The sequence below is a fragment of the Schistocerca gregaria genome, chromosome 1 (genome assembly GCF_023897955.1).
Source record: "Schistocerca gregaria isolate iqSchGreg1 chromosome 1, iqSchGreg1.2, whole genome shotgun sequence".
Taxonomy (NCBI): domain Eukaryota; kingdom Metazoa; phylum Arthropoda; class Insecta; order Orthoptera; family Acrididae; genus Schistocerca; species Schistocerca gregaria.
The window spans coordinates 654361353-654387916 of record NC_064920.1 but is presented as its reverse complement, the minus strand read 5'-3'; the positions used below and the strand labels follow the sequence as shown (position 1 = coordinate 654387916).

The 26564-nt window shown below is 39.4% G+C and overlaps 1 protein-coding gene across 2 annotated transcripts in view; it reads left to right on the top strand.

Moving 5' to 3' along the window:
* Positions 1-26564, top strand: part of LOC126361386 (myosin-I heavy chain) — a 783760-nt gene that overhangs the window by 583027 nt on the left and 174169 nt on the right. For both annotated transcript variants that reach the window (XM_050007788.1, XM_050007787.1), the window contains exons 8-9: positions 11428-11670; positions 23660-23785. In XM_050007788.1, the coding sequence (XP_049863745.1) occupies positions 11428-11670; positions 23660-23785 (369 nt within the window). The remainder of the gene's footprint in view (positions 1-11427; positions 11671-23659; positions 23786-26564) is intronic.

The window sequence follows — 26564 nt, the reverse complement described above, 5'->3', positions numbered from 1 at the left end:
AATTATAATATGACAGAGTTCTGTTGTTAGGAATATATGGCATCCAACATGTTTTTGTGAGTTATTCAGTAGATGTAGTGTTCTTATTTGAGGATGTTTTAATTCAGCCAGATACTGACAAGCTGTTCTGTTAGAGAACCAGGATGTGCATGGATTAACAGTTTTGCATATTTTATACAAATTTTGTGCGTCATCAAGCTCATGTAACTAGCAACATCTGCAATCTCAGACGATAACTTACCAAAAAGGACACAAAATTCATTTTGGGGAAACTAAGAGTCCAACAGAGTTATTGAATTCTTTTACAAGGAAGTCTATGGAATGAACAGAAATACTGAACAATGAAGAATGTCTGTGACTGCATAGTGAATGGTGTTGGATATTATGTGCGATTATTTGTGCTTCACTTGAGACAACCTAACAACTGAGAGTTCAGTGTCAGTGCTTACCACCTCACCTTACAGTGGTTCATGCCTGAATGGGGGCAGTGTTTGACTGCTACCTCTGTTGTTAATACATTCAAATTATGCTGTCATTGAGATGACATAATGACATCATCAGCCATTAAGAGGACAAATATAAGGAGGAAGCTTCAGCAGTAAGTTGTACTTTATTCAAAGAAGACTGACAATTTGAACTTCAAAACTAGTCCAATTTTGTTATCTGCCAGCTCATACACTGAAAGGCTGCTACATCCTGAAGAAACAATTCACATTCCCTAGACATGATCAGTGCTTCACATTTCCATTACTCATAACTGATAGTACCTGTATTTGTCATGCTATTGGTAGCCGCTCCCCTCCTCCCTCACACTCTTCCAATTACCATTACTTCCAGAGCTGGCTCAGCTACATTCTTGGTTCTTACCTGGTCTTAAGCTATATTTGATTATTTTCTCTTCTCAGCGCCAATGGCCCTGCTGCAGTGGTAACACTGGTTTACATCAGATCACAGAAGTTAAGTTCTGGTGGGCATGGCTAGCACTTAGATGGGTGACTATCTGGGGCTGCCGACTGCTGCTGCCATGTGGGATACACTCAGCCCTTAAGAGACCATTTGAGGAACTATGACTGAGAAGTAGCGGTTCCGGTCACAAAAGCTGACAAATTCTGGGAGAGCAGTGTGCTGACCATAGATTAGATTAGATTAATACTTGTTCCATGGATCATGAATACGACACTTCGTAATGATGTGGAATGTGTCAGGTTAATGAAAGATGTCTGTACATGATATTACATTACACAAAATATTGCATGACACTAATGTTTAAGTTAGTTTTTTTCCCTCCCTTAATTTATATCTAAAAATTCAGCCAACGAGTAGAAGGAGTTGTCATCTAGAAATTCTTTTAATGTATTTTTAAATGTTGGTTGACTATCTGCATACAGTGATGCCTATCGACTGAGGATGACAAAGCGGTCTGTTTGTTCTGTTGGGTGTCTGAGGCAGGATCGGGTGGGATTTAATTTAGTCTCTTCTCACTGTATTTCTATGTCTTATTTTTCTGTCCTCTGTCTGTTTACTCTCTGAACACTCTTCATCTTCATATCAGTGTCTATGTTTTATTTTTATATAACAATGAAAACAATCATTTATTGACAAAATAATTTTATTGGATGGATAAAAAATCTACTTACTAAGCAGTGCCAGAACACACACATAAAAGACTGTTGTAATTGGCAATCTTCCAATTACAACAGTCTCTTATGTGTTTGTGCTACTGTCACTTGGTGAGTAGGTTTTTTTATCTATCCAATTAAATAAATTTGTCAATAATTGATTGTTTTTGTTCTTATGTTAGCCCATGTGGCCATCATCCCTTCTTATTTAACCCTCTTGTCAGTCTTGTTCAAACAGTCATCTGTTTTCTATCTTAATGTGCTGATCCATTCATTTATTTATCTGTGCCACCAAGATTAATCAACACTTTGCTCCTACAGCTTGTCTAATATCGATTTCAAATGCTCGTAGAGGGTTCCATTTTTATTTGCATATAACAGTTCCATTGTTATTTATGAATTAGCATACAACAATTTAAGATCCATTCCACTGCGTCGCCTTCTCCTGATCATCTTTTGCCAATTTATTCACAAATTTGACAGCTATTTTCTTTTCCACCATCCACTTATCTTGTTTCTGCATTAATTCCTTCACTTTTTGTGTGTTTGTTTTTAGCAAAGTGCTTTGATCGACTTTTATTGCCATTTCTTTTGTCACTTTAATCGCCAAGTTGAGTAGTTTACATTTTCTCATGTGACTTTTACTTTCTGTTTACCCAGTTCCTAAAATTTCTGTTTTCATGACTTTCCCTGATCGATTTTTTCCTTTTATCAATTTTTTCATATCATATAGACCTCCTACTCATTACCTCTTATAAATGATTTTCGTATGAATATTTATAATTTTTGTGACTTTTTTCCTTGCTTTTTTTCTGATTACTTATCTTTTCCATACTCTGCTTATTTATTTTTTTGCCACTCCCACAATTTCTAACCCTCCAAACTGTCCTCTCTTGCCATGATGAATCCCATCTCATATTACATCCATTCTTTTTGAAAAGATTCCTTTGTACAGTCAAAACTAAGGTCCCACATTCTGTTTCTTGAAACCTGCTTGTCCCTTGGAGTTAAATAAACATAGCAATCTCTTGCTCTTACCTATCTAATCTGTGACCTATATGCCTCATCAGCAAATTTCCACCCTACCAGACTTCTTTCAGTCTGCAAAATCATGCAGTTATTGCCCCACATGTTTCCTTGGGTGTTATTATCCACCATGCCAGCTTCAAACTGCAATAACTTACCATACTTCACCTCAAAAAGCTTTCCCACCTTCTCCTAAACTACCTGAACAGTGGTATTTCCTTTTCTGTCCCTCTGCAACTCCCTAAACAGCCACACCATCACTACCATTTCTCTCCTACAAATTGAGCTTGGCCAACCTCCTTAACATCCCACAGCCTTCACCACTGCCTCCCAGGCCAAGAATAACCCATCATCCCAAGAACATGTCACAACAGTACAGTGACCTTAACCTCTCATCTAAAGCACTCTCCCCTCCTGAATTACCTGTATTGTCTAAGAGCCTGACTTTCAGCCCTAAACCTACATTTGATCATGCAACTTTGGTGAAGAACCTACCTTTCACGCGTATTATCAGTTGGAAATATCACTTTGCAACCCAATCCTAAAACATTTCCAACAGCAAACCTGACATTAAGAAGGAGTCACTGGCTCCAATATCTTGACAGCTATAACAGTTTTTTTATGTATGTGTTCTTCTGCTTGGTGAGTAGATTGTTTGTCTATCTAATTAAATAATTTAAAAACAAAGATTCCAAGACTTACCAAGCGGGAAAGCGCCGGCAGACAGGCACATGAACAAAACACACAAACACACACACAGAGTTACTAGCTTTCGCAACCGATGGTTGCTTCTTCAGGAAGGAGAGGGAAAGACGAAAGGATGTGGGTTTTAAGGGAGAGGGTAAGGAGTCATTCCAATCCCGGGAGTGGAAAGACTTCCCTTAGGGGAAAAAATGGACAGGTGTACACTCGCGCGCGCGCGCGCACACACACACACACACACACACACACACACACACACACACACACACACACACACACACATCCATCCGCACATACACAGACACAAGCAGACATATTTAAAGGCAAAGAGTAAGGGCCATTTCATTTTTATATTTTATTGTGTACGTATTTTATTTTTGGAGGATCAGTTTGGATTCCGTCGAAATGTTGGAACACGAGAGGCAATACTGACCTTACGACTTATCTTAGAAGAAAGATTAAGAAAAGGCAAACCTACGTTTCTAGCATTTGTAGACTTAGAGAAAGCTTTTGACAATGTTGACTGGAATACTCTTTTTCAAATTCTAAAGGTGGCAGTGGTAAAATACAGGGAGAGAAAGGCTATTTATAATTTGTACAGAAACCAGATGGCAGTAATAAGAGTCGAGGGGCATGAAAGGGAAGCAGTGGTTGGGAAAGGAGTGAGACAGGGTTGTAGCCTCTCCCCGATGTTATTCAATCTGTATATTGAGCAAGCAGTAAAGGAAACAAAAGAAAAATTTGGAGTAGGTATTAAAATTCATGGAGACGAAGTAAAAACTTTGAGGTTCGCCGATGACATTGTAATTCTGTCAGAGACGGCAAAGGACTTGGAAGAGCAGTTGAACGGAATGGACAGTGTCTTGAAAGGAGGATATAAGATTAACATCAACAAAAGCAAAACAAGGATAATGGAATGTAGTCATATTAAATCGGGTGATGCTGAGGGAATTAGATTAGGAAATGAGACACTTAAAGTAGTAAAGGAGTTTTGCTATTTAGGAAGTAAAATAACTGATGATGGTCGAAGTAGAGAGGATATAAAATGTAGACTGGCAATGGCAAGGAAAGCGTTTCTGAAGAAGAGAAATTTGTTAACATCGAATATAGATTTATGTATCAGGAAGTCGTTTCTGAAAGTATTTGTTTGGAGTGTAGCCATGTATGGAAGTGAAACATGGACGATAACTAGTTTGGACAAGAAGAGAATAGAAGCTTTCGAAATGTGGTGCTACAGAAGAATACTGAAGATAAGGTGGATAGATCACGTAACTAATGAGGAGGTATTGAATAGGATTGGGGAGAAGAGAAGTTTGTGGCACAACTTGACTAGAAGAAGGGATCGGTTGGTAGGACATGTTTTGAGGCAACAGGGGATCACAAATTTAGCATTGGAGGGCAGCGTGGAGGGTAAAAATCGTAGAGGGAGACCGAGAGATGAGTACACTAAGCAGATTCAGAAGGATGTAGGTTGCAGTAGGTACTGGGAGATGAAGCAGCTTGCACAGGATAGAGTAGCATGGAGAGCTGCATCAAACCAGTCTCAGGACTGAAGACAATAACAACAACATAACAACAACATAAATTTTTCTGGAATATCTGGTAACTTCTTGTTTAATCTCTGTCCTCTCCAAATCCTTCTGTCAATTTCTTTTTGTAGTTTTGTCATTTGCAAACTGTAAGTCTTATATGTTAATCTCTTATCTTTATATAGTTATTACTTTTAGCTTGTCAGTAACACTTCATAGTTTAGATCATAGCTTTTATTCCTTTGTTAATGGCCTTATTATTTCATTGGATGTAAGTGACTTGCCCAGCCATTCAGACTCTATACACCAATGTTTTAATTTTTTTAGTATTATTATTATTTTTACCTATTCCTGTCTCCTGACCAAAAGAATTGTTTAGTAGGTTCTGAAAGCTATATATTCAGTGCCATGAATATGAGAGTGTGCCCGCAAATACACAAGTCTGATTTCAGCAGCAGTTTCACTGTATAGTCCATGCTCTTTGTGGTCCAGATCTGCCTCTATGAAATGCTTGAACTTTTCGGTTTTGATTTTGGCATGTTGTGCATTTTGTACTAAAGCCTCTTCTTCTTTCGAAGTAGACAATGAGAACTGTAAATTTCAATGGATACGTAAAATGACTTGTAATTAATTGATTTGGCCTACAGCAACAGCAAATGACACTCAGATATGAATTTTCAGATCCATTGTTCTGATTTGAAAGCATTATAACAAGTGTTGAGGATAAGATATTAAAGAATGGCAGAGACTGCAAAGCAAAGCGATAATGTTATCACATTCAGTTTCAGAGAAATCTAAAGTTGCAAGATAAGGTGGGGACTGAATACATATAGCAAAGTGCAACATTCAAAATTTAAAATTGAAATTTGGAGTGAGACAAAATACACAAATGGCCAAATGACAGTGATCAGTCAGTCACTCAGTGTGTGCAACAGGCATTGGCACTGGAGCACTTGAACAGTTATGGATATGAAAAAGAAGCTTTTTTTTATCAAATTGAGGCAGAGATAAGTACCAAGTGCAACATAATGAGCCAGGGATCAAGAAAGAACCAGTTAAGCCGAACCACCCATCATCACAGCATAATTAGAGTTCAAGGCACAATTATGAAAGTTATGCACATTAACTCTTTGACTGTCAAGGATTGAATATTGGTGAAAATTTAGGAGAAGGATCAAACTGCGAATGGCACTAACTACAATGACATGCAGTAAGGCCTGTATTATACTGCTTAAGGTGTTTGACAAATCTGTCATAAAAGCTAGGTCAAAACTACAGCATTTACAAAAGATAACATAAAAGTACCTCAGTAAATCAAAAATATTTTATAACATTTTTCACAACATTATTTTTTAGTGTAATATGGGTCCAAGGCAGTTAAAGCCCCGACACATAATGAAATGTCAGAGACTCCTCTAACATGGAAAACTCATACTTCCTTAAAGCTGCATGTACTAAGAGTGACAGTTGTGGAAAAATGTTGCTAAGTGTCTTTGTTAGGAAAAATTGGCCAAGTGCAAGTAGGACTTGCACATGACAATTCCGTACAAACTTAATTACATATATAAACATTTCATACATGCCGGAAATCAAGAATCTCGACCATTTTTGCCTTTTTGACATTGATACTGGCACGATGTCGGTCTCAGGAAGTCCTTGATTTTCGACAATATTTTAATTTCATTAATGTAAATGTGACAAAGTCACGCAGGTGACCATTATCATAATAATCAGTAGTTGTGCATTCAGGCTGACTGGGTCACACAGATAAAAGTCGAAAATCGGGCAAGGAATGAAAATTGCTGATGATGCATTTCAGACTTTATCCATCATCAGATACCCAGGAGCAATTGCTGCACTTAGATATGGGGTTTAAAGTTACAATTGAAACAAATATTCACAGACTATTCTGCAGACAGCATGGTAAAAGTTAAACACCAGGCTGGAAATAACTTTATTGGACAATTCGGAATTTATTCATGATCAGGTATCCAAGAGTGCCTGCTGCACCTAGATATGGAGTTTCAAGTTGTATGTGAAAAAGACATTCACAGAGTAGTCCGACTGCTGGATGTGATGATGGATAAATTCCAAAATGCTTAATGGAAAATCTCATATACAGATGTGAAACAAATACTAACAAAGAGATAGAGAGGCTGGCAAGTACTTACCTCCACTCAGTACAGCCGATAGATACACAAACAACAGAATCGAAAATTTACGTCCCTAGCTTTCGGATTAAATGTTCCTTCATCAGGGAGGAGAGAGGGGAAAGAAAGCGAAGAAGGGAAAGTGGATTCAGTTACTCACAACCCAGGTTATGAAGCAACAAGGAAGGGAAAACAGGGAGGGTAGCAAGTATGGAGGCATGGTTGTCAGAGGGAAGCCAAAGATATTCTACTCTAAGTACTGTGCCAGCTTCAAACTAAGGAGGATGCATACAGAAGTAAAGACGTATATAGTGTAAAGATAAACACAACTATGTAGGATGAAAAGATGCGTGAATGGCTAAAGAGGAAAGGGAAAGAGGAGAAGACTGAAGAGCAAATGGGAGTGAGGTTGTTTAACGTAGGTTCAGTCCAGGGGGATGGCGGGATGAAAGGATGTGTTGGAGTGCAAGTTCCCATCTCCGCAGTTCAGAGGGACTGGTGTTGGGTGGGAGAAGCCAAATGGCACATACAGTGTAATAGGATCCTAGGTCCCTAGAATTATGCTGGAGGGCATGCTCCACTACTGGGTATTGGACATTTCCTAGGCGGACAGTTCGTCTGTGTCCGTTCATGCGCTCAGCCAGTTTAGTTGTTGTCATACCGATGTAAAAGGCTGTGCAGTGCAGGCATGTCAGCTGATAAATGACATGTGTAGTCTCACACGTGGCCCTTCCTTGAATTGTGTATGTTTTCCTAGTAGCGGGGCTGGAGTAGGTGGTTGTGGGGGGATGCATGGGGCAGGTTTTGCAGCGGGGTCGGTTACAGGGGTAGGAACCGCTGGGTAGAGAAGGTAGTCTGGGAATATTGCAGGGTTTAACAAGGATGTTACGGAGGTTAGGGGGACGACGAAAGGCAACTCTGGGTGGTGTGGGGAGAATTTTGTCAAGGGATGATCTCATTTCAGGGGTTGACTTGAGAAAGTCATATCCCTGGCGGAGTAATTTATTGATGTATTCGAGGCCAGGATAATATTGGGTGACAAGGGGGATGCTTCTGTGTGGTCTGGGGGTAGTAACGTTGTTGGATGGGGAGGAATGTGTTGCTTGGGAGATCTGTTTGCGGACAAGGTCTGCAGGATAGTTGCAGGAGAGGAAAGCACTGGTCAGCTTATTGGTGTAATTGTTGAGGGAATCGTCACTGGAGCAGATATGTTTGCCACGAATACCTAGGCTGTAGGGAAGGGAGTGTTTGATGTGGAATGGATGGCAGCTATCAAAGTGAAAGTACTGTTGTTTCTTTGTGGGTTTGATATGGACAGAGGTGTGGATGTGAGCTTCAAGAAGATGAATGTCAACATCCAGGAAGGTGGCTTGGGTTTTGGAGAAGGACCAGGTGAAATTCAGATTTGAAAAGGAGTTGAGGTTATGGAGGAAATTAAGGACAACAACTAAACTGGCTGAGAGCATGAACGGACACACACGAACTGTCCGCCTAGGAGATGTCCAATACCCAGTAGTGGAGCATGCCCTCCAGCATAATTCTAGGAACCTAGGATCCTGTTACACTGTATGTGCCATTTGGCTTCTCCCACCCAACACCAGTCCCTCTGAACTGCGGAGATGGGAACTTGCACTCCAACACATCCTTTCATCCCGCCATCCCCCTGGACTGAACCTACGTTAAACAATCTCACTCCCATTTACTCTTCAGTCTTCTCCTCTTTCCCTTTCCTCTTTAGCCATTCACGCATCTTTTCATCCTACATAGTTGTGTTTATCTTTATACTATATACCTCTTTACTTCTGTATGCATCCTCTTTGGTTTGAAGCTGGCACAGTACTTAGAGTAGAATATCTTTGGCTTCCCTCTGACAACCATGCCTCCATCCTTGCTACCCTCCCTGTTTTCCTTTCCCTGTTGCTTCATAACCTGGGTTGGGAGTAACTGAATCCACTTTCCCTTCTTCCCTTTCTTTCCCCTCTCTCCTCCTTGATGAAGGAACACGTAAATTTTCGGTTCTGCTTTTCGTGTATCTATGGGCTGTATTGAGCTTAGGTAAGTACTGGCCAGCCCCTCTATCTCTTTGTTATTATAAATTCCAAAATGCATCATATGTGCAAGAAAGTCATTCCTTGCCTGACATTTGACTTCATTGCAACCCACTGAGCCTGAATGCAGAGTTACAAATTGTTTCAATTTCATGTTTGATGTTGGTACAAATGACGAAAGAAATATTTTTTCATGTGATAAATTACAAATTAACAATTTTTGGATTTTGTTTCCTTTACTTGTACTGTAAAACCATGTTTCTTTCTAAATTGCATGATTCTAGCTCAGTGGGAAGTACCCTATAGGTTTTGATGAGTGAGTTTGCTAGTATCAACATATGTGACATAAATGGTTGTATCTTTTGGTTGCATTGACATTTATTACACTGCCAAAGACCTGTAGACCTTAGTATGCAACATAAATTTCAACTTTATATGTCTTCCCATTCCTGAGAAAAAAAGGTCTTAACAGACGGATGGGTAGACAGTCAGACTGATAGTAAATGACAAAGAAAAGTTTTCCACATTATATTATTACAAATTTATGGTTTTCTGGTTTTTTTTTCCATTGGTTGTACTGTGGAACTTTGCTTCATGTCAAATGTCATGATTCTAGGCCAACGGAAAGTACACTAGGTTTTGATGAGTGATTTTATGAGTATCAAAATAGGGACATAAATGGCTATATATTTTGACTGCATTGACTTAAAAGCTTCAATTTTTACACCAGGAAGGGACTATAGGCCGTAGTACGTGTCATAAATTTCAACTTGATGTGTCTACCTGTTTCTTAGACAAGGGGTTTTTAACAGTCGGGTAGACAGACAGACAATTGGACAACAAAGAGATCCTATAAGGTTCTGCATTTGTCGACTAAGAACAAAACCCTAAAAAAGAAAAGAACTTACAGTACTCCAGTTGTGTTACGACGTACAGTAAGAGATAAAATGAAATGTGTAAAATGAAAATAACAAATGATAACTGAAAATATAGTTAATACTATTCCATGCCACAAAAAGTAAAGTGTTCAGTAAAATAAATAAAAAAAACCACAGGAAACAAAAGATAAAGTAGAAAAATTAAAACTAAGATGAGGTAACAGTTCAAGAAGAGTGCAAACAAGATCAAAAAAGGAGGGAAAGTACCAGAAAATCTAGTATGGATGGGTAAAATGTGGATTGGAAAATGGATTCTTTATTAAAATCTGAAACAAAATTTAAATCTGTTCAGAAATTTACATAGAGGATTTACATTGTGTAATGTATTCTGTTTTCTAGCTAGCATTCACTGATTTGAAGAACAAGGTGTCATACATTTTAAAAGATGGAGAACTTTATAATCCATTTACAAACCTTGCTCACAAGCAAGTGAGATAAAAGTGTGTAAGATTGCTTCAAAAGCAAGTAAAAGAAAGGACGAAGAAAGACAGATTAACAAGTAAATAAGATCGTATGAGTAAAATTTTATATGAAAATTGAAAACCAAGTAAAATGAAAATAAAAAATGTTAACTGAAAATATTGTTAATACTATTCCACGTCACAAAAAGTAGTGTGTTCAGTAAAATAAATAAAAATCACAGGAAGCAAAAGATAACTTATTACACACTGAAATTTGGTATATGACAAACATGCACTTGAAGTCTCGTTAGAATTGCATGAACTAATTAATTCTGCCTGGGAGAAAAGACAACAGTGTTAAAAAAATTATGACTTCTGTGCTTGCCCTTTCCTTTTTATGCTTATCTTTTTTAACCATGTTTTGAATTAGAACCTGTTCATGCTTTTTGTTATCTCTCACACATTGGTAGGTGTGCATCTCTCTTCTTTGATCTTCATGTTGTTGATTAAACGATCTTGTGTTTTTATGTAACATGTCCTTCATGTGTAATGCCTTGATCCAATAGACATGGCCAACAGAAAAAGGTTAAGAAGTTCCATTAGAAAATACATCCATGATGTGCTTCATCCCAAAGTTACAGAAATTCTCATATTGCCGAATATTTTGAATAATATTTTTTTTCCATTTTGCAGCATTAGGTATTTCACTTTCCTTGTGTTATGTCATTGTATCAAAATCCTTTCACTGCACTGTCACCCTCCCTCTCAACTGCCATACGATAGAGCATTAAGATTTCCCAGGTTGTAAAAATATTCTAACATTCTTCAGTATTTGATATATTACTCCTAAAATCCTCATAATTTTAATTTTATTGAATACAATTTCCTTAGCAGCTATTGTGAACATTGACATATTTTTTGTTACTCCTTACAATGGTTTGTTTCTCTGTCTGACACTGATTATTAATTTATATGTTTGTAAGCTCATTTATGATGTTTTTGTTGTTATTACAGGCAAAGGAGAACAGACATGCCATGGCAAAGGCTCTTTACTCTCGGACATTTGCGTGGCTAGTCTCTCACATAAATACATGTACCAACCCTGGGCAGGATTCTTCCCGCTTCCTTGGTGTCCTCGATATTTTTGGTTTTGAGAACTTCACCGTGAATTCATTTGAACAGCTGTGCATCAATTATACAAATGAAAAACTTCACAAATTCTTCAATCACTATGTTTTTGCCTTGGAACAAGAGATTGTAAGTTTTGAGAGGTATACTATAAGTCAACATTATATAGTAGTTCCTAGTAATATAGTGTACACCAAAGAACTTTTTTACCAGACAAAAATTAAAAATATTTCCTTAAATTAAAGTTGTCATTGGAATAAGCTATGCTATTATGGATTTAACCAATTAACACATTCTCCATTTTTCTGTCTTTGTATGTAACCTATTTGCTGGCCCTTGGAGTAGTCCATGTATTGTCTTGGCATAACATATTGAAAGATTAATCACTGTTGTTTGATATGTAGTAGAATCAAAGTAAAGCTAGGTACAATGTGCAGAACTCTTATGTAGTTAGTAATAATTATTTGTAACTAGTCAAGATCCTGACTCCCAAGTGTCACACGCATATTTCCCATGTATCCTTGGTTCTTTTCATGTTCATTGTTTGTAAATAAGTTTCACCGTGTTATTTCACAGCAGAAAGAAATTCATAAAGTGTGTGCTAAGTTTTTATGTGAAATGCAGAAAATGATTACTGGGTCTGTCTATAGTGTGGTAATTTGGTGACAAGAGATTTTATTTGACTGTTGTGAATGGATCTTTAGCAGTGGAAGTCAAAAAGCTGGATAATTCATTCAGAACATCATTAGTCTTCTTTTTCACGTTCGGATGGTTCCCGTACTGTAATGCAGATTTAGCCACTCTGTTGTTTTCTTCAATCATTTATATGAGAGAGAGAGAGAGAGAGAGAGAGAGAGAGAGAGAGAGAGAGAGAGAGAGAGAGAGAGAGAGAGAGAAGGGGGGGGGGGAGTATAATGTTGACAAGACGGAATAATGTGGTGGAAAATGTCAGAAGAGGGCTAGGTGATACTTAAGGGGTAGATGATGGTAGAGATGTTCAAGCCAGGTGGATTATGAGAATCAAAAATATGAATACCGCAGTGACGTTCGGACCCTCTCTCTCGACCCCACCTGTGCCCTCCCTTGTGCAGTTCAGAGGAGTTGATGTTATAAAGCGAAGAGCAATCCAAAGGGACAGGTATTGAAGTAGCTGTTGTGTATTCACTGGTATTGCAGTGTATAGCATGTATATCCAGTAACCATGTGAACAGTTAGCAGTTAGCTACAATTTGGCAACTGCCATTTATGCAAGTAAACAGCTAGTTAGTTATACAGACGCACACATTAATTATGGCGCTGCTGGTGGAGTTCACACAGGATAAGATGGTCTGCGTGCAGAAGACTCACTCTTGCTCTAGGTATTGGGTGAATCCATCACTTTGTTCCGAAAAAGTGGCCATCTCAGATTCGTGGTGGCTGCCAGCCAGAACACTTTTAAGTGGTGTTATTGCTATATCAATCATATACGTCATGGCATTGTACTCACCAAGTGCAGTAAGTGCAATCAGAGTATGTAGTAGTCAGTCATGTGACGTTATAAAATGTTACTGAATATGTGTCCAAAGAGGCAACTCAGTGAGTTCAGCATTCACATACCCTGTGGTAGTTGTTCTAATGAAACTTCAATCTCTACCCAGCACCATCATTATTTCCTCTCCTGACCAAACCATTTGCTTATGCACAGGCCAGTTCTATTACTTATCCTCAGTGTGATGTGGCTGCATCCAAATGTGATGTGCAACTGGATGGGAATTCCTTATGATTGGAATACAGTGGGATGTTGTTGATGAGTGTCTGGGACAAAACTCACACCTGTGTTGTGTACAGGGGAATGGTATATGGGATTGGGAGAAAGGATGGCATAAGGATGGTCAAGGATACTGTGTAGGTTGGGCGAGCAATGGAATATCACACCAACAAATTGAATGTCATGATAAACCAGCCTACTGCTGATGTTCCTCTCATTATCTAGTAGCAACTATGCCTTGTAAAACCTAACTACATCCTTCACCATGGCTTTGACCCAAAATGAAAGATATCCTATCAAAAACTTATCTTCATTCCACTAAGTAATATTCTTTCATCTACCTAAACTACTTAACACTTTGGGAGCTAAAAGTCATTTTACACATGTTTGATAAATAAAAGGTAAAAAATTGTCTTCTGTTGTGGAAAATATTACACTTTCATCAACAACAAAATTTTAAGATGAAGGTTTGAACATTGGTGAGGTGGTACGCATGTGTCTCATGAACCTAACTAGGTCCATTTTTTTGTTTTATCTAGGATTCTCAAAGTTAAATTTCTGTGTCTAAAGGCTTCTCCATTGTAAGTGACAGAAGCGACCAACACCACAGATCAGTACCAAAACACATTTATTCTCACGACAATGAGAAACATGAAATATCACATACAAATTTTTAACATAAAATTTGAAGATGACTCTGGCACACCATATACCAATGTTTTTCACATTGTATGAAGATTGCCAGGGCATGTACATCCCATTAAGACCATGTCCATGGTAAGCGATAAAAGCGACCAACAGCACACAACATCTGTAATGTTACCCTCCAGTTGCAAGTGGTAGCATTGTGTGATATGCTCAGGTATCTTATCTGCAAGTGACAAACTCTCACTACAACAGAGCTGCTATAGCGAAGAGCCATTTCCCTAAAACAGCACCCATAAACAGTAGAATATTGTAGCTCAAGAATTACCATAGGTAACAAAATTAGCTTTACTTAGGAAAATAAGGCAATACATGAGTACTGTGTAAGAAATTTACAAAGGGAGCAATCTTCATGGAGAATTTCATAATTTATATCATCAACTACAAAGATTGCTTAACAGATTCTTAGAATATGTGTGGATGAGTAGAGATACATTTGGCTATCACTTTCTTATATGGCCACAAACTTCCAGTTGCCAACAGTGCAGAAGAATGACTAATATAGTTAGAAGGAAAAATGAATGCCTTTCTCCATGAGATCTCCTTGATGTGCTAGTAGTGTCTTTGTTAGTAATGTGAATTGTCGTGCAAAATTTGATCTCATGATGGTTACTTTGATAGCCTATTTGTCTGTTTCTCACTCTTTGTTTGAGTATGAAAATTTGGAAACAACTAATTGTATAATTTATAGTGAGGCTTGGTTTTCCTCTGCTTAAACATTTGACCATAATGTTTTAAGTGTTAATCAGATGACAAAACACATCATCTTTACATGCTGTCATTTCTGAAATATTTCATTTCAGTATCTTTAACCATTTATGAAATATAACAATTTTTACAACAACATGATTTGTGATGTGCAGGAATGAACTAGGGCACACTACCCATCCACCACACATACAATCCAAAAGAACTGGAGAAAGTTCGCACTGTTCTCAACTTTAAATACAATTTTGATATATTGGCAACGTTTCATATGCATATATGTATGACTTAAAATGAGCTGTATGCAAAGTCTGTGTAATGTGTTTTTCTCTCTGCAAACTTTTAACTTAAGTGCAGCACACAAACAACAAAAAGAAATTTCCTTTATCAAGTGAAGATATCAAGTTGTAAGATGAGAAAGTATCAAATTTTTTCATTGAATAGTTTTCTTAAGAGGTTGATAAGTATTTCATAACAGCTGGCACATTCACTCCAACATTTCTCTGAGGAGACTCATAGCTGTCGCTGTCACATGTGTTGCAGTGACAAGATTCAAACCCATTTGAATGTAAACATCATCCATTGCAGCATTCGAGAAGCAGGGAAATGGATGTCACCAATCTGTGAAACGTCTGTAGCTATCTGCAGTTGTGTTTTGTCACCTAAAGCTGTCACATGTTGTCAATCACTTGTGTCACTTACTCAGGACAAAGCCTAACTGCAAATTATGTCCATACCAGGAAAATTACTGAGAAGTGTAATAATGTATCATAAAATATTCTTTGATTTTTAATGTTATCCATAATTTGCAGCTGCAAAAGTGACTGTATTCTATACACTGGATGTATGAATTAAAAAAAAAACATTCAGTCTCAAATTTTCATGTTTTATTAAATACATGATGCATTTCAGACCCTGTGGATTCAATATCAGGTGTAACTTGTCTTAATACATGATTTATTTTTGCTCTTGAATGAAGTGAAGTATATTCCTGTCCTGAAAGGTTTGATGTTAGGTTATGAATTTTTTAAGCCAATTGCAGAAAATATATGTGAAACAGTGGGCAAAATGAACACTGTAAACGTACCACATAATACAAAAAAAAAGCATTTTTGATGCTAAAAAGTTAAAAACTCCTTTCATAGAACATTTAGTAAGTTTACACTGTTCATTTTCTCTGATGTTCCACATATTTTTTCCGCATTTGGCTTCTGAAATTCATAACCTAAAATCAAACCTTTTCATGATATGAATAAGCATTTCTCCCCATTCAAGAACAAAAATAAATCGTGTATTAAGACAATTGTTGGCAGGTATGGAACAGAGATGTCCCAATCAAAAATAAATCGTGTATTAAGACAATTGTAGGCAGGTATGAAAGAGATGTCCCAATGTTGAAAACTGCATACTACATTAGTAGGACATATGTGCCCCATCAACCCTGAGTGAGTTACCGTAGTACCCCAGCCTTATATCATACGTGATGAAACTCCTACATCCCATGGGCGATTTCCCTGTGGATGATGCAATTGCAAGATATTCACCCCAGAAATTGATCCTGTGTAATAATTTGAGCCATATTTCAAATAGTACTCATTAATGACCTTCTGAATGTACAGTTTTTATACTTCACATGCACTAGTTGCTTCTCACTCGCTACACCCCACTGCCGCTGCATTATGACTGAGCATGAAGTACTGCTCAGGAAATGACAAACAGAGCTTTCCTATTCACTGGATGTTAAAAAAAAGGCCCAATGTGTTTTAAAATCTTGTTTAAGAACACTTGTTATTCTACGTAAAAAATAAATAGGTGATATGAGTATGTAATACATCAACCACATGCCCTTTTACATTCAGTATTTTTTAACAAGACTCTTGTATTGATACCAGGGCTGCTATATATATTTCTGGCCTAATAATGAAAATACGAATATTTATCAACGAAAATGGTTTATTGTTTTTCAAAATATTCTCCATCAAGATTTATACACTTTTGCATGCGCTCAAACCAATTTTCGAAGCACTTTTTCCACTCCGATTGAGACACCTCCAAAACATGGTTTTTGAATGCTTCAACAGCATCTACTGGCGACGAAAATCGTTGACCACGCATTTTTTTCTTGATGTGTGGGAATAAAAAGAAGTCATTGGGTGCCAAGTCAGGGCTGTACAGCGGATGACCCATCACTTCGACGTTTTGGCCGGTCAAAAAGACGCTGGTTTGAGCCGATGTGTGACAGCTCGCATTGTCATGGTGCACAATGATTCGTCTTCTCTTGTTCATTTTTCGAATTTCTCTGAAGACTTCAGGCAAACAAATGGTGGTGTACCACTCAGAATTGACCGTCCTACGTTGCTCAAGCGGAACAGTCGCCACATGACCAGTTTTGCCGAAGAAACAGGCGACCATTTGCTTCGAAGTGCTTCTTCCACGAACAACTTTCGTTGGATTTGGCTCGTCTTGGAAGACCCACACGGTCGATTGCTGTTTTGTTTCGGGCTCATACGCATAGATCCATGATTCGTCACCTGTGACGATCTTATAAACGTCTTTTGAAGCACCGCGATCGTATTTTTTCAGCATTTCTTTACACCAATCCACACGAGCTTTCTTTTGAGCGATTGTCAAATTGTGCGGCATCCAACAAGAACAAACCTTTTTTACGACCAGGTGTTCATGCAATATCGAATGTATGCTGGTGGGAGAAATGCCTAGGCATGCCTCTATCTCACGGTATGTCACATGACGGTCTTGCATTATCAGTTCACGTACGGCATCGATGTTTTCTGGCACAACGGCTGTTTTTGGACGACCTTCACGGAATTCGTCTTTGAGCGAGCGTCAGCCATGATTGAATTCGTTGTACCAGTTTTTCACAGTGCTATAGGATGGTGCTTCGTCGCCATACAAAGATTTAAGTTCATCGATGCACTCTTGTCGTGATAATCCACGTCGAAAGTTGTGAAAAATGATCGCACGAAAATGTTCACGAGTTAATTCCATTTTTGTGCCAAATTGATTTCTTCAAGTCCCTGTAAAAGAAAAAAAAATTGTCGTAAGTCAAAAAGTTCTGAGTACATTTATGCTAAAAAATGTCAAACTTTCCAATGGAAATGTCAGATTGCACCTGGCAACACTTAGTGTTGCCTAGACCAGAAATATATATAGCAGCCCTCGTATTATGAAGCTATGTATATATGCCTCAAAATCAATATGAATAAATCTAGCAGCAGAAGAATTATATTGGAATGAAGTAAAATACTTTCAACTTAACAGTGTCAGCCTTAAAGTCCAAAGAAAATAATGCACAACAGTGATGTTAATAATGAAACAGTGCTTATGACACACTCATTTGTTTCATCATTCACACTGTATTTGTGAATTGCAAGATAAAAATGTTTAAAGGAAAGGGTCTCTGGCACAAGGTACACTTTAGAAACTGTGCATTTTCACACAATGGACAAAGTTGGTTACCAGTGCTGAAACAGTATTTCATGAACCTCTTACCCACTTAATTGTGCAGTACATTTATTCTGGTGTTAAGTAGCAGGCGTGAGGTGGAGTGAGTGACAACCGGTGTGTAGACATTTTAAAAATCTAACAATATTATGGAAAAGGATAGTTGCTACTTACCATAAAGTGGAGAGGCTGAGTCAGAGGTAGGCGCAACAAAAAGACTGGTGGAAAGTGAGTTATGGCCACAAGGCCATTGTCGAACACTCTCTCTCTCTCTCTCTCTCTCTCTCTCTCTCTCTCTCTCTCTCTCTCCCCCTCCCCCCCCCCCCCCCTCTCTCTCTCTCTCTCTCTCTCTCTCTCTCTCTCTCTCTCTCTCTCTCAGACACACCCGCACATGCGTGCATGCAAATGCAGCTCACACACATGACCACAGCCTCTAGAAGCTAAAGCCAGATGGCGAGCAGCAGTGTATGATGGGAGAGGCAACCGGGTGGTGGGGGTATGGTGGAGGAGGGGTAGGGATAGCAGGGTAGAGGTGGGGAATGATAAAGTGCTGCTTGTGGGAGCATACAGAGACAAAGTGGAGAGAGGGTATGGTAGCTAGGTACAGTTGGGAGGTTAGATGGAGGGCAAGCGGGGAGAGGGTAATGGAAAAGGAGAGAAGTAAAAGACTGAGCGTGTGTTGGTGGAATAGAGCTCTGTGTAGTGCTGGAATGGGAACAGGAAAGGGGCTAGATGGGTAAGACAATGACTAACGAAGGTCGAGACCAGGAGGGTTGTGGGAACGTAGGATATATTTGCAAGGACAGTTTCCAAATGCGCAATTCAGAAAAGTTGCTGTTGGTGGGGAGGATCCAGGTGTCACAGGATGTGAAACAGTCATTAAAATGAAGAACGTCATGTCGGGTGGTGTGCTCAGCTATGGAGTGGCCCATCTGTTTCTTAGCCAGTTTGTCGGTGACCATTCATTTGGAAAGACAGCTCATTGGTTGTCATGCCCACGTAGAATGCAACACAGTGGTTGCAAGTTAGCTTGTAGATTACATAACTGGTTTCACAATTAGCCCTGCCTTTGATGGGAAACGTGATGTTTGCGCCCAAACTGGAGTAGGTGTCAGTGGGAGGATGTATGGGGCAGGTCTTGCATATAGACCTGTTACAGGGATATGAGACATTAGGCAATGGTTTGTGTAGGGTTTGATGAGGATATTGCGTAAGTTCAGTGGGCAGTGGAATACCACTGTGAGAGAAGGGAAGGATAGTGGGTAGGACATTTCTCATTTCAGGGCACGACAAGAGGTAGTCGAAACCCTGACGGAGATTGTAATTCAGTTGCTCCAGTCCTGGGTGGTACTGAGACGTGAGGGGAATGCTCCCATGTGGCCAGACAGGTGTTGGGAGGTGTTGGGTGACAGGAAAGATATGGCATGGGAGATCTGCTTCTATCCAAGGTTGGGAGGTTAATTACAGTCTCTCAAGGTCTCAGTGTGGTTCTCAGTATATTTCGAGGGGGACTGCTCATCACTACAGATACGACTGCCACAGGTGGCTGGGTTGTATGGCAGGCACTTTTGGTATGGAATGGGTGGCAGCTGTCGAAGTTGAGATATTGGTGGTGGTTGTTAGGTTCGGTATGGACAGAGGTATAGATGTAACCATCTTTAAGGTGGAGGTCAACATCTAGGAAGGTGAATTGATCAGTTGAGTAGGATCAGGTAAAGTGAATGGATGAGAATGTGTTGAGGTTCTGGAGGAATGTGGTTATGGAGTCCTCACCCTTGATCCAGATCATGAAGATGTCATCAGTGAATCTGAACCTGATGAGGGGTTTGGGATTCTGGGTGTTTAGGAAGGATTCCTCTAGACGGCCCATGAATAGGGTAGCATAGGATGGTGCCGTGTGAGTGCCCATAGCCATACCCCAGATTTGTTTGTAGGTAATTCCTTCAAAGGAGAAGTAATTGTGGTTGGGGATATAGTTGTTCATGGTGACTGGGAAGGAGGTTGTTCGTTTGGAAGCCATCGGGCATTGGGAAAGTAGTGTTCAATAGCGGTAAGGCCATGGGCACTAGGGAAGTTAGTGTAAAGGAAGGTAGCATCAACAGTGACGAGCAGGGCACCATGTGGTAAAGGAGCAGGAACTTTGGAGAATCGGTGAAGGAAATGGTTGGTATCTTTTATGTACAAGCGTAGGTTGTGAGTAATAGGCTAAAGGTGTTGGTCTACAAGAGCAGAGATTCTATCAGTGGGAGCACAGTAACCAGCCACAATGGGGAATCCTGGGTGGGTGGGTTTATGGACTTGAAGAAAGCATGTAGGAGGTAGGAGAGCAGAGATTGAAAGGGGTGAGGAGAGAGATGGACTCTGGGAAAAGGTTCTGGGATGGGCCCAATGATTTGAGGAAGGACTGTAGATCCTGCTGAATTTCTGGAACGAGGTGACTGTGGCAGGGTTTGTTGGTGGATGAATCAGACAGCTGGCAGAGTCCTTCTACCAGGTAATCCATGTGGTTCAAGACAACAGTGGTGGAGCCTTTGTCAGTAGGTAGGATTACAAAATTGGGATCAGTTTTTAGGTGATAGATTACAGTTCTTGCTGTGGATGTCAGGTTGGTTTGCATGTTGTGGGATTTGGGGAATGGTAATTAAATGTCAGAGGTTAAGAAATTCAGGAAAGCTAACAGGGGATGATTTGGGGTCAGTGGGGGTGGATCATGATTGGATGGAGGAGTGAACTGAGTCAGGCAGGGAGGCAGTGATGACATCTTTATGATCTGGATTGAGGATGAGGACACCCTATCCACTTTCCTCCAGAACCTCAATTCCTTTCCCATTTGCTTCACCTTGTCCTACTCAACCCAACAAACCATCTTCTTCGATGTTGACCTTGCCTTAAAGATGGCTATATAAGTACATCTGGCCATATCAGACCCACCAACCGCAAACAATACCTCCACTTCGACAGCTGCCATTCTTTCCATACCCACAAGTTCCTTCCATACAACCTAGGCATCTGTGGCTGTCCCATCTGTAGTGATGAGCAGTGTCTCTTTATTGTGCATATCTGCAACTCAGCATCTCCGCTGTATGGTGAGTAGCGACTACTCTTTTCATAATATTGTTACATTCCGTCCTGAATTTGCCATTGTTTCATGTTAAAATCAGTATGTTCATGCTACAATTGTATACTAATGGAATTATAGCCCAAATTTTCATGTGGACTCGGTTATATCTCCCATGGGGAAATGCTTGATAAGAAATAATAAGACCAGGTAAACAAGAACAAGGGGAAACTTTACCAAATGAAAAACAATACAGCTTCTGAGATACTAACAGGCATACACCTGGAACACACAGTGAATAAAGTAGTGAGATGTGAAGACTATGCTACTGATAATCCCGAACAATTGAGGTTGAGAATTATGTGAAGTTGGCAGCCAGGTATGCCTCGGGATATTGCTGGAAAGTCATAGGTCCCTCTGCGGTGGCTTCCAGCCAGGCTCTGACTGATAGGCTGCTAAGAGCCGGCACATAAATTGGCCCAGAGCTCCAGTGGAGCAGGCTGCCACTATATTGACTTGTGCTGCCATAAATAGCCAGGGCATGGAGGAATTCATGCCGATCCAGCTCCACACACGACACAGTGGCGGAATAGGTTCCTGGCACAGAGGACCCCTGGTGGCTCTTGTCCTGCCTTCTGCTGTCTCTCTTCCTTGTTGTGATCGAAGCAGTTTGGGGAGGTAATGCCTTGTACGTATGCAGCCCACGACACCTTTGTGTCTGACACGTTGCCAATCCCTTTAGGCGAATGATGGGTACATAGCAGGCTAGATTGGAGGGACTAATATCTTACAAATGTGTTTTTTTTTTCTCTGTAAAATATGAGGTTAAGTTGATGTTACCTTGTGAGATGAGAGGTTGTATAGAGTACAGGTGATGAGTGGAGAAAGAAGGCAAGAAGGGGGAGAGAAGTGTAGAGGGAAGGGTGACTGACAGCTGGGAGAGAGGCAGAGTAGGAATGTGGGACTGGGGAGCCTGCCCAGGGATAGGCAGGACCAGCAGTGTGTAGCACATAGTGAAGTGGAGGAGTGGATTGGGAGTGAGGGAAAGGGGTAAAACACATCAAGAGGGGACGGGTGGGTGTAACACGAGTGAAGCTGGTGAGCATGTAAAAAGATAAGAGTTTGGGTGTGGGACAGACATGCTGGCGGCTAAGGCCAGGAAGATCATGGGGTCGCAGTATGTGCTGTAAGGACATTCTTATATATGCAAATCAGAGAAATGTGTGTTGAGGGAAATGGAGGGAGGAAGGAGCAGAGCTCAGGAGCCAGAGGGTGCAATTTGTGAAGCACCATTGAAGTCAAGTATACTGTGTTCAACAGCGTGTCCTGCCACAATGTGATCTACTTCTCTGTTGCTTATAGTTTGGCAGCAACCATTAGTTTGAGAGTACAGCTGGTTGGTTGTCATGCCCACATAAAAGTCTGTGCAAGAGTTGCTGCGTAGGTGCTATATGACATGACTACTTTCACAGGGACTCTACCTTTGGTAGTATAAGCTACATCTTTGACATAACTGGAATAGAATGTGCCAGATATGTGCATAGGACAGGTTTTGCAACTGAATCTTCCATGGAGATGTGTCTCATGTGACAAGGGGTTGGAAGTAGGTGTGGCATAAAGGTGGATCAGGATTTTTCATAAGTTGGGTGGGTGGCGAAGTAATGCTTTGAGAGGGGTAAGAAATAGTTTTAGTAGGATGTTTCTCATTTCAGGACATGACAATCTGTAATCGAAACTTTGGTGAAGGATGTGGTTAAATTTTTCCACTCTGGAGTCATATTGGGTAATGAAGGATGTGTTCTTTTGTAGCTACTTTATGGGGATTGTTGGAGTAAATAGGGGTGTGAATAGATATGGCATTAGAGATCTCTTTTTGATTGGATTTGGAGGGTAGTATTTGTGTGTGAAAGGCTTTGTAAGATCTTCAGCATACTGGACAATGAATTGCCGATCACTGCAGATGTGCCATCTGCAGGTGGTCAGGCTGGTAGCAGAGACTTTTTTGCATGCATAAGATGGAAAGCTATTAAATTGGAGTTACTGTTGATTGTGGGCTTATATGGAACCTCCGGCAAGATGGAGGGCAATGTTTAGAAAGGGAATGGTGAGAAAGTGTTGGGTCCGTGAAGCAAAAGATGTATTCTCTCTCTCTCTCTCTCTCTCTCTCTCTCTCTCTCTCTGTGTGTGTGTGTGTGTGTGTGTGTGTGTGTGTGTGAGAGAGAGTTGTGAAGGAAGACATTGTATGAAAGCTCAAAAGCATTTTCTGTCTTGTGTATGTTTATATCAAACACTCAAAATTCCCAACTGTACGGTGAGTTGATACCTTTACTCCTCCTGATATATGTATTTCTTCTCACACAGATAGTCTCTAGGCTTTTATAATACAGTTATTTTATGTTTTCATGGGAAGCTATTATATGACATGTCTTTTTTTGTTGCAGTACCAACAAGAAGGGATCGAATTTGCTCATATTCAGTTCACGGATAATACGTCTTGTTTGGAACTGATTGAGAAACCACCACGGTGCATACTTAAACTCCTAACTGAACAGTGTCATATGCCAAAGGTAAGCATACACCAAATCCAGTGATGTTCATTTAAAATTCTGCGTATTTGTGCTGGTGATGAAAATAACACTATTGAATCAGTGTTTGCAGACATGGAAATACTGCAGAGTATTACAGTGTTTTAAAATTAAGTTTTGTTTGTTGACAAAAATTCCGTAAAATTGTTTTCATTTGTGCAGATTAATGTCTGACATTATGTTTTGAAGAGAGACAAACAATTTGCATTTAAGAGACAGAAGTAGAACAGTGTTGTCCTCGGAGTCTTTTGAGACGGCATACATGAATAAAATGTTCTCAGTTTGCAAGCCGATGAACTCCTGATGATGATGGCGGAGATGGTCATCGAAAGCTTGAGGATTTTATTCGAAGTAGAGCAGTGGTTCTCAACTCAGGGGTAATAACCCTGTGAGGGATAAAATGAAATTTTTTGAGGAGTAAAAACAAAGGGGTTCAATTGTGTTTTGGTCATGAAACTGTATTATTTTTAAAAGATCATTACTGTTATCAGTAATCTGTGAGACTGTAATGCTAATTGTATAAGTTACCAATAATTACTTTTCTTCTGATACTAGCATTGTGTGTGACACAGTGTGGTGAAGGCTACAGCTTGTGATACGAATGTGTCAACATCAGCTTCTGCACATAGCTCACCCACAACACACATACATACTTTGTATTTTGTCCTGTGCATCTATGACAGTAACATTCAGACATATACATCACATATGTTTAAATATCTCTGAAAAAAGCCTTATCCGAGTTGTAGTTAGTTCCTACAATACACCAAAAATTTCTTCATTATACACTTTGCAACCGTAAATGAATAAACTGACAGCACAGCATAATGGTATGCTACTACATTGATGTATGACTTACACTCTGTTGTTATTATTATTGTTGTTGTTGTTGTTTACAGGCTCTGGACTGAAGATCACACCAACAACAACATATTTTGTTTAGGCTTTTATTTCTGTTGAGTGATTTTTATGCATTGTGGCCTCTTGTTTATGAAACTGAAGCCAGATTTCATACATCACATTAGGATTTTACAGAATTTCATTTTAGATAGGTACCTAACCTCTAATGTCAGTATAGGAAATTAAGCACAGAAAGGTAACTATAACTATCTAAAAATGAAATCATTAAAGATAACAGTGTAATGATTACATTGTTTGTCAACATATAACATTAGGTTTGGCACATGGAAAGTCTAGGATGTATAATTAATGACTTAAAACTCACTTTCTTTTGCTGCAGAAGTGTGATCTTCGAGATTACCGTATGTGTTGAGACTCCACATTGTCCCTCTTCACAGACAGCAACAATCAGCTAATAATGCAAAATTCCACTTGCCATGATGATGCCTTTATACCTCTTATCGTATTCAGATGGAATTGGCCCCTTCTTCTTCACTAAAATCACCCAAGTTTTCAGGGGAAAAGTCGAAATGGCTATGAAGGAAATGCAGCTTGGAGCTCATATTACAACCTAAATTTTTCATATCTTCCACAAATTTCTTGTAGCCTGGGTACTTTATCACATTCTTGAATCTTACCCAAGCCATTCTTTCCTCATAAGTCATCATATCCATAAATCATACATCTGTCATTACATCTCTTATCTGTGGTCCACAGTGATTCCTTCTTTCAGTTTAGCAACAGACAGGAAGGAGAATTTCTGATGGGTATACTTAAGACTTTTGCCATCTTTATTCAGTTCTTTTGTAAATTATTTCGTGGTCCGGAGTGTAGTGTGGAAGGGTGGAAGAATAATTTTCTCTCAGTTCAACAAACTTGCTTTTATAACAGTTTTGTCTACTGGATCCAGATTTTTTCTAGCTGCCCATTCCTTTCTAACCCAATGTAAATCAGATCCCTGACTATCACATATGCAGGGGAAGCGTAGATATTTTGCGTAGCCTGACTGTTGTCCATGAAACATTTCTACAACTTTTACATCACCATACACCATCCATTCATGCTCTGAATATAATACCAGTGCAGTGTTTTGTAGTGTTCCTTCAAGACATGAGAGTACATTACTGATATTTTTTTGGGTTCCGTCAATAAATAACCTCCACACTTTCTTGTTGTATGTGATTCCACATGTTGATACTACTCCTTGTATGTTATTACCATAAACAAGACAGCCATCTTCAGTGAAGTACTCATGAAACTCCTCGTCTGTTGTCTGATACTGGGAGAGTGTTGTTCCAAGGGCTATCAGTCATTTCCTTCTTTAAATGAGAACCAAAAATTTGTGACAAATCCTTTGAGAAACCCAGATGTCTCACTAAGTCATTTAGTTCACTTTGGATAAGCAGCTCTGCTTCCAGCTCTTCTGTGGGCACCAAAACTTCATTACCATCTGTAAAATTGGATTATTACATAGAGTTACAGGTGGGTTAGTTTGAGGAATGCTGAGTCCATGTGGTATGAATGTGGTGGCTGATTTCAACTTTGTGTATACAATCCCTTTAATACTCTTTTTTTTTTTGTTATGGCCCTCAGCCTTTACCATGCAAAATAACAGTCATCTATGTAGCTTGTTTGCTCTCGTCACATCATCAGAATTCCAAAAGATAATTCTTCTGCTTCCTCTGGATCTGTTTTCTTAATGACACTCGTGTGGCACGAATATTTTATCTTGGTCTCCTAACTTGACATCAAAATAAGTGAGGTAAGTTGTTTAGGTGAAGCAAAAGACATTAGAATTGCCTGCACACTGTCATTTTTAGGAGCTTCCTTTTACCGCTACTGGCTTTTTTCGATTAATATA